At 49.2% G+C, this 9211-nt stretch overlaps 2 protein-coding genes across 2 annotated transcripts in view; one reads left to right on the top strand and one right to left on the bottom strand.

Moving 5' to 3' along the window:
* The window catches only part of Abcg8 (ATP binding cassette subfamily G member 8), a 19283-nt gene extending 13807 nt beyond the window's left edge, over positions 1 to 5476 (top strand). The window contains exons 9-13 of the mRNA NM_130414.2: positions 1 to 158; positions 323 to 399; positions 952 to 1219; positions 2424 to 2551; positions 2639 to 5476. The exon at positions 1 to 158 is cut by the window's left edge and continues 42 nt beyond it. Coding sequence (NP_569098.2) covers positions 1 to 158; positions 323 to 399; positions 952 to 1219; positions 2424 to 2551; positions 2639 to 2776 — 769 coding nt within the window. The 3' untranslated portion in view covers positions 2777 to 5476. The remainder of the gene's footprint in view (positions 159 to 322; positions 400 to 951; positions 1220 to 2423; positions 2552 to 2638) is intronic.
* A 3334-nt stretch (positions 5477 to 8810) lies between these two features.
* The window catches only part of Lrpprc (leucine-rich pentatricopeptide repeat containing), an 82476-nt gene continuing 82075 nt past the window's right edge, over positions 8811 to 9211 (bottom strand). Inside the window, exon 38 of the mRNA NM_001008519.2 lies at positions 8811 to 8989. Within this exon, the coding sequence (NP_001008519.2) occupies positions 8933 to 8989 (57 nt within the window). The 3' untranslated portion in view covers positions 8811 to 8932. The remainder of the gene's footprint in view (positions 8990 to 9211) is intronic.

Here is a 9211-nt window from a genome sequence, read left to right as displayed (position 1 = left end):
CATCCATGGAGCAGAAGCCTGCCTGATGTCTCTCATCATTGGCTTCCTTTACTACGGCCACGCAGACAAGCCGCTCTCCTTCATGGACATGGCAGCCCTCCTGTTCATGATAGGAGCACTCATTCCTTTTAATGTCATTCTGGATGTCGTCTCCAAATGTGAGTGTCACCCGCCCTCCTCACCAGACTTCGGGACAGTGGGACAGCCTCCCTGGGCACTGCACTGAGGCCAATCTCTGCTTCCGCTGGCACCCACGGCATTACAAGAGATGCGACCTCAGTAACACTCTTCGCTCATTCACCTCCCTCTCCCCCATCTCCAGGTCACTCGGAGCGGTCGCTGCTGTACTATGAACTGGAGGACGGACTGTACACTGCTGGTCCTTATTTCTTTGCCAAGGTCAGGGCCAGGAGCAAATCCCGTGGGGCACTGCACACGCTGCAGCAAAGAGATTTACGGAAACACTCAGCCATGCAGTCTCTAGAAGAGGTTCAGAGACTTGCTAGTCATTAAACTATTCCCAGATGTGCTCGCTTCGGCAGCACATATACTAAACTATTCCCAGAAAGCCCAGGGCTATGCAGCAGAAAGGGTACTTTTCTGGGCGGCCAGAACTAAGAGAGGAAGAAGCGGGCAACATCAAGCAATGCTTACTGCCCTGAGCGAGCCAGGCAAGTGTTTCCAGGAAGAGGCTCGGGAGGTTTATGCCTCTTGTAAAACCACAAGGCTGCTAGGTCTGGGCAGGAAGGGTGGGCATCCAGCTGGGTATACCTCCATGGAGCACAGCTCTGGAATGCTCCTGCAGTGGCAGCTTGGTGAGAGGTCAGGGACAGAGGTCTTCCCTGCCACCCCGTCACCGAGCAGGAGCGCCGGCATCCTCTTTAAAACATCTTCAGACGATAGCAAGCACTGGTGTCGGCTCCATGTCCCAGCGAAGGCTGTGCTTTGCAGGTCCTCGGTGAGCTGCCAGAGCACTGTGCCTATGTCATCATCTATGGGATGCCCATCTACTGGCTGACCAACCTGCGGCCAGGGCCTGAGCTCTTCCTCCTGCACTTCATGCTTCTGTGGCTGGTGGTGTTCTGCTGCAGGACCATGGCCCTGGCCGCCTCTGCCATGCTGCCCACCTTCCACATGTCCTCCTTCTGCTGCAACGCTCTCTACAACTCCTTCTACCTTACGGCTGGCTTCATGATAAACTTGAACAACCTGTGGATAGGTGAGGCCTGCCCCCTCTTTGCTTAGCCAGGCCTCTGTAGGCCTCAGTGGCTGCTTAAGTCTTCATCTGTCAGGCCTCTCCAGGCCTTTGCCCGCTGTCACTTCCTCACAGCCCGTCACGCACACCCAGAGGTCTCTTGACTCCCTCCCATCACAGTGACCAATGAGCCAGGCCTAAATGCTCCCTCTGTTTCATCCCAGCCCCGCCCTCATCATTGAACCCAGAGCCACTGACACCATCTGGTCTTTTGGTGGCCTTTGCAGTGTTCACCTATTCAGAGCGAGCTTTCTGAAGGACAAGTTCCTGTCCTCTCCTTGTTCAAAGCCTCTCAGAGCTGTTAGTTCCCAATGCCTCCCAAACCCCAGCTCTTATAAAGCCTCCAGCCCCTTCTTACTGTGTTGCCCATGAGGCTGTTTTCTGGCTTTGAAACCAGCCTTTGCCGACATCTGGGCAGGCCTTGCAGCTTCCTCCTTTCCCAGCAGAGTGCTCCCCAGGATCAGAGTCCTCCTCTCCCAGTAGAGTGCTCCCCAGTGTCAGGGTCCTCCTCTCCCAGCAGAGTGCTCCCCAGTGTCAGGGTCCTCCTCTCCCAGCAGAGTGCTCCCCAGTGTCAGGGTCCTCCCCTCCCAGCAGAGTGCTCCCCAGGATCAGAGTCCTCCTCTCCCAGCAGACTGCTCCCCAGTGTCAGGGTCCTCCCCTCCCAGCAGAGTGCTCCCCAGGATCAGAGTCCTCCTCTCCCAGCAGACTGCTCCCCAGGATCAGAGTCCTCCTCTCCCAGCAGAGTGCTCCCCAGTGTCAGGGTCCTCCCCTCCCAGCAGAGTGCTCCCCAGTGTCAGGGTCCTCCTCTCCCAGCAGAGTGCTCCCCAGGATCAAAGTCCTCCTCTCCCAGCAGAGTGCTCCCCAGGGTCAAGGTCTCTGGTGTGGTGTTGTCTGAGTACCCTGTGAAGCTGAGCACACGCAGTGTATAGCATATGACTGTCCAGATTAGGTAGCAATCCAACATGGAAGTCACCCGTCCTCGGCCTCCTCAGCACAGTGTCCCCAGCCACAGCTGTTACTCCTTGTCTCTTTTGCTCCTTGGTCCTTAAAGGACTCTACTGGCCACAGCCGGAATGACTCTTCTCTCCAGGAGCAGTCCGAGACTTGCTCAGGGCAGCAGAGACCATGCGACTAACACTTGGAATAACATAACTCTTGCTGTCTTCAGTACCTGCATGGATTTCCAAGATGTCGTTCCTCCGGTGGTGCTTCTCAGGGCTGATGCAGATTCAGTTTAATGGACACATTTACACCACGCAGATCGGCAACCTCACCTTCTCCGTCCCCGGAGACGCGGTACGTAGCGAGGGCTGGGAGTTCTCAATCCAAGTGCTGCTGAGGGGACAGCATCCTTGGGCGCTCACCAAATGTCTGTGTCCGCAGATGGTCACTGCCATGGACCTGAACTCACATCCTCTTTATGCGATCTACCTCATCGTCATTGGCATCAGCTGTGGCTTCCTGTCCCTGTATTATCTGTCCTTGAAGTTCATCAAACAGAAGTCAATTCAAGATTGGTGATGTTCAGCCTTGCTTCCACTGGTGGGACCCTTCTGCCTGGGCTGGCCGCCTCCTGAGGAGCCCGACTGAGGACAATGATCCCACAGATCTCAAGCAGCATCGGCGTCTTGGTGCTGCAGTGGCACAGGTCAGCCACAGGATGGCAGTAGAATAAAGACAGTTGAGAGGTTTCTGCTCACAGGCCTGGGCTTGTGAAACAGGTACTTCGTGAACCTGTAACGTTGCTCATTCATTTTATATCTCTATATAAACAACCCAGTATGGAATGGGAACCAATTATTTATGAATTGAGTAGCTAGGCTATGCAGAGACTTGTGGAACCCCGAGAGGATAGTGGTCTGTAGCAAAACATTTAGCTTTCTCCACCAATCTCACCCTGTTAAGCCGCTCCCGATACAGAGGGTGACCTAAAACTGACTAGAAATGTCCTCTCTTATCTCTGTGTGGCTCCATGGACTTCCAGAGTCGGACAGCTGAGAGCTAAGAGTATCTACTCCATGGTGGGTGTGGTATAAAGAGTAGTGTGTGGCTACTGTCGTTTCTTCAACCCACTGATAGCGGGCACCCTGCCATATCGGTGCCACACCGTGGCAAAGACTAATCCAGTTGTCTTAGCTTACAAGCTGCTTTGTGGTGGAATCAAAAAGACCTCGAGGCCTCTGGGAGTTACAGAGCAAAAGATCGGGCCTGAGATGTTTCTAGAAACAGTTTGCCGTTTGTGTGAGCTCTGCGGCCTCAGAGTTGCACCCCCTAGCTGGGGCTCAGGATGAGCTTTGAACCTTCCACAGTGGCTGGTGGATGGGCTGCCGCACATCCAGGTTGAATGGTTCATGCCTGTGTCGAGGACCCACTGACTCAAAGCACAGAGCTGGGAGGGGCTGGTTCCCAGAGGAAAACGAGTCTGGAACTGAAAGAAACAGCAGGGGTGGGGGTGTTTGAGGCTGGGAGTGATGTTCTCCACTGGTTCCCCAGGTCCTGACTGCATCCAGTGTAGTTCCTGGCAGCTTCATGACATCACTGGATGCCGATGAGGGAGGCAGAATCCCAGGCCTGCCCAGACTCAGGGACTCAGTGTCCGAGTGTCCAGATTACACTGGTGACTAGAGTGCAGGCCCCAGTGTGAGCAGCGGCTCCTTAGCACACTGTCCTTTCCCTGCTCCCTGGCCTCAGGAAGTCTACACAGCTCTGTTGCCACCATCCATTACACAGATGTCACTCAAGAGCCACAGAAGCCTCATCCAGAGCAGAGTCAAAAGTACCCTCCGATTGTTTCTTTCGGTTTGGAATAGTTAGCTCCTCAGAGCCCCCTGACTTTCTAAGGTAGCTTTCAGTTTGGATTTATCTGGTGCATTTCTCAATAGAATCCAGACTGGGTCCCCTTTGCTCAGAATATCCAGAAATGGAATTGGTTTTTCCCTGAGTGCGTCCTGTCAGGTGGCCCATGGTTTCCACTTGCTACACTAACGACTTTGACTGCCTGACAGAAAGCAGGTCTGCTGGGCCCCTCCACGTTCCTCTGTTCCCTCTTTTTATAATTAATAAAGCTTTGGATTCCTGGAGACCATGCCTTGCTCATTCCTTACCCACCCTCCATACTCCCTGAGTTGGTGCTATATATAAATGACACACTTGTGGAATCCCCTTTTAATTTAGCAAGTTGCAATCCGTTGCTCTCATTAGTTTCGGTGCTTGAATTGTTCCTGACTTAGCCAGTGGGATACTCAAGTTGGCTTCTATATCTTCCTAGTCACGTTCCTGTCATCACTGGGGACTCCGACAAAACAAAGTATTTGGGAATCATCCCGAATTTTCCCAGCTCAGCCCTGGGATTGAATGCGTCTCTGTAGAATCTTTTTAGTGGGAAAAAGATAGTTTGAAGCCCAGATGTGACTGAGTCTGCTCTGCTGCTGTACATTGCTGCTTCAGGACTCTCAGTGGGCAGTGAGTGACCACGTGTGCATATGTGCATGTGTGTACTCAGTCCTAACTGCATATATGCTCATGTACACACTCTGTAGTTCACCCGGGTGACCACGTGTGCATATGTGCATGTGTGTACTCAGTCCTAACTGCATATATGCTCATGTACACACTCTGTACAGGGCCTCCAGCCCATCCCGTACTCCCTCCCCAGATCCTGGCTCTATTTTGGTAACCCACTATCTTTAGGCCTGGATGGAGAAGTGTGGAAGAGAAGGAAGGTTGGCAGCCATCTGCCTTTGTAAATTCGTCACTTGTGCTGTGGTACCGAAACCCAGGCAGTTGCTGGTTCTTCAGTTTGTCCCCAGAGCAGTTCTCCATCACATCATCGCTGGTGTTGATGCACCCTAGACTCTAACTCCATGGGTTCGTTTGGTTGAAAAGTGTTCTTTAGAGCACACAAGGCCTGGGAAGAGTAAGACCCAACACTAGGGGCACCAATACTATCCAGTGCTCCTTATTCTTCGCTGCAAAGGAGCAGAATTTTCTTGTGGGTTGTAAATTTTTGCTGTTAAGGATAAATATTTTAGGCTGTCATAGCCATAGAACCTGTCAGTACGCTGTGCTGGTGTGAAAACTGCCCCAACCACAGTAGAATGTGGAGGATGTGGGTATGCTTCAATAAAACGACTTACAGAAGCATTCAGCTCCTGGACTTGGCCTGAGGCTGCAGCTTGCAGACTCTTGATCCAAAGATGAAGGTTTTAAAATGTGCACTGTAAACTCCAAGTTCAAGTTGCACTATTGATGGGAGACTAACACTGAAACTGGAAATAACCACCTATGTCGACTCCAATATTTCTTGTAATATTTCTAATCTGTTCTTGCTTTTAAAAAGATTACTTAAGACATGATCTTTTCCTGGGTTGAGCCCGTCTACAGGGGTAGATATCCTGCTTGCTTTTTTTACTCACTCATTCTTAAAAATCTTCTCTTGATCTTAGATTAAACCGCGCACACAGGGAGAACAGACTGAAAATTATGTCAAATAATAGTAGCAGACCTGTGCCCAAGGGTCCCTCCAACACTCAAATTACTTAGCAGAGAACCCTGACTTGGCATAGGGGATCCAGCTTACTCCGGCAGAGCTGCCGTGAGGCACAGGGAGGGAGCCGGCTGCAAGCCCTTGGATATTTTGCTGCTGACACAGGTGTATTTGGACAACATAGTGTGCATGCCTGAAAACGGCCTTGTTTGCAAATAGTCAGCTCCAATCTCATCTCAGAAATTACTTGTGTCTGATAAATTGGTCCAGGTGAACAGGGGTGAAGGGCTTGGTGGCAGAGAAGGTATTAAGGAATCCTTTTTGATCCTGTTAACTTCATTTCTTCAGCACCGAATCTCTACTGGGCTAGGTCTGACTTCAGACCACAGTTGAAAGGTTGCCCCCTCCTCTACCGACAGAAACAACTGTTTGAGGTCACCAACTTACAGATCTCAAATCATGATCAGTTGGCCTCACTGACAAAGCTTTTGGTTTCTGAGAACTCCTTGGGCCTCAGATCCACTCTCTCAACTGAGTCACACTTTGGGGACCAAAGAATAGGACATGGGAAGGAACTGTCTAATGTACAAACGGGGCATTTCGTAAACAGAGCTTGCAAGCAGCACATGCGGCCTTAAATCCATGGAAGTCATTCCATGAAACCTACTGTGAACGCACCAGGTAAGTCTGCAGAACACGAGACCCCGGCCCTTGGAAATACCTAAGGGAGGAAGGACGGTCCCCAGCGGCTGCCCAGGGCAGGGTTAGTGTTTGCTACAGATGGATTTCAGCTCCAGCTGCCGCCCAAAGCCGCTTGCAGGAGCAGGAAGTCTGGAGTCTGGTCTGTCTTACCTGGTGCTGATGTTCCTATTCTTTATACAAAAGAGAAGTACCTGCTTTGAATTTGCTAATGCAGCCATTTTCTTTATTTGTACCAAGGCTGCATAATGTGGGCTTTGTAAAGTCGGCTGGCCTGAAAGCAGGATACATTTCTAATGGAAACACTCCCACGCACGATTGTACAACAGCAAAGCGATAAATTACCGTGATTTTGGACCTCCTGTGGTTATCAGTTCCACCACACTTGAGGAAATGTTGCTTTTGCTTAGAAATTCTACAAATATTTTTTTTCAGAAAGGCAAATATTCAATGAAAATTGTGCTGAAAGCCATGAGGGAAAGTGTGCAGAATGTATACACTGCAGACTGGAGGCTCGAATTATACCAGAAAGTGATTTCCAACATAAAGCTTGTTTATAATTTGCTGAGACTCTTAAACTTGATTATACTGAGCACTGGCTCTTGGATTAAATGGAATAAAATGTTTTCCAGTGTAAGGTGTCCAGAGACTGGGACATTGGATTAGTGTGAGGGGCGTTTTGTTTGAAGGCCATCCTGACTTTAGCTGCACTGCTTTTTGTAATCTCATGGTTACTTCTTTTGAGACAGGGTCTGTATAGCCACGGTTGGCCTTGAACTCAACATCTACCTGCCTCTCAAATGCTGGGATTAAAGGAATCCACAACAATGCCCAGTGGGAAAGACTTTGAGAAACATTTTTATTTTACATTTGTTTGGCCGGCATTTAAATGCACCACGTGCGTGCAGCATCTAAGGAGACCAGAAAGAGGCGCTGGGCACCCTGGAAGTGTATGGGTGCTGGGTGGGGACTGAACCCTGGTCCTTTGCAAGAGCATTAAGTTCTTTAACCACCCGGCCATCTCTCTAGCCCAAGAAAAAAAAAACTTTTTAGGAAGTCGTGGCCATTTGACTTATGCTGCAAACCTACACAAACCGACTTCGGTTTTCTCATCCAGATAATCAGGCAACAGTGGTCCTGGGTATGGCAGTCAGTTCTTAGGAGCCACAGAACTTAAATACAGATGGCTCAACTTAATGTGTTCCTGCAGGTCTGAGGATAGACTAGGGGACCAGGGGCCAGAGTTCACAATGTGTCCAGAATGAGAGATGCGTGCAGCCACAGGTAATAACTGATGGCCCAGAGAGTGCTCCAGGAAAGAGCAGAGGTATTGAAGAACCTGGGGAATGCAGATTCTATGACCATCTCTGCAGTGCCGAGAAGATGCTCGTCCCCTCGGAGTGTCAATATGTATCTGAACTCAATTGTTTTTGCCTGAGACAGTTTCTCTCTGTAACTCTGGGTGTCCTAGAACTAAATACATAAATGAGGTTGGTTTAGAACTCCGAGATCTTCCTGCCTCTGCTTCTGGGATTAAATGTGTACCACCTGTGTCTATTTCTCAATTCTTGGCAACTTTGCTCCTCAGAGACCTCGGACACAGAATAGCCAGGAAGCAGCTGACTAAGCCACTGGGTCCTCACAACAAGCCAGACAGCTGATGAGGAAATTCTTCCTAGGATGGAGGTCACCACACTGCCACTAAAAGTTCAAGACTACAGTCCTTTGAGATGGCTTCCAGCCAGCATATAAATATTTATAGGATTTTAAAAAGCGGCAGTTCACAAGTACCAACATATACCTTATTCAGAGAAATTCTCATTTAAATGATATTGGCTTTGGTACAGGAACACACATTTACATACACAAGAGTTTAGCGTGATGGTTACTTTGTAGAAGGCCTTTCTTGCTTACTCTGAGGGAAATTCCCAACAAACATTTCTAACACTTTGCTGATGACTCACCATTTTAACTCTGTTTCAAAGTCTTACCTGTAGACTCTAACAAGCATTGGCAGAAGACAGGACCACTGTCTACTTTTAAATCTGATTACAAACCAGTATTTTGCTTATTCCCTTATGAATCACAGTAGCTGTACCAACAAAATCGTGAACCCAGAAGTCATGACCGAGAATCCATGTAGAAGGGGATGCTCTAGCCACCATGTTCATTCAAGTAAGGGGAGACCCCTTGGATTTCGGAGACCTTGAAGAAAATGTCATCAATTTGTGTTTTAGAAAAAAGGGGGAAAAAAAACAAAAAAAAAAAAAAAACCCCAAACCAAAAAAAGCCCAGTGCCTAAGTGTATGTTGTTAGTGGCGATACAGTGGTGAATGGCGTATTTATACATAAAAGAATACATAGATGCTATAATCTTCAGTTGTTTATTTTTCCTAAGTACATTTTAGAAATAACATTGAGACACAGGCGCGTGCACACAGACACAGACACACAGACACACAGACACACACAGACACACACAGCTGCTTCTTTCATGAGGGGTTTTCTCTCGCTTCCTTTAGTTGCTTTATGTAAAATCCAAAGCTTTCCTGTAAAGGAGGAAAGGAGAGAGTGATGACACTTATGAGCAGGCAGAGCACAGATTTGGAGGCAGCGGTCAGTGAGCACAGGGCCGCTGCCTTGCACAGCTGAGTGCCTGCTCTTTAGGCCTGGGCATTCCTCTGGGTTTTACACAACACCAAGTTCAAAAGCCTCGAGTCCTGAGTTAATCCGAGCACCAGGGCTGAGTCATACCTCATGTAGAAACTGCC

Source organism: Rattus norvegicus, chromosome 6 (genome assembly GCF_036323735.1).
Source record: "Rattus norvegicus strain BN/NHsdMcwi chromosome 6, GRCr8, whole genome shotgun sequence".
In the NCBI taxonomy this organism is placed as follows: domain Eukaryota; kingdom Metazoa; phylum Chordata; class Mammalia; order Rodentia; family Muridae; genus Rattus; species Rattus norvegicus.
The sequence above is the reverse complement of the archived record's forward strand: the minus strand, read 5'-3'. Positions and strand labels throughout refer to the sequence as shown.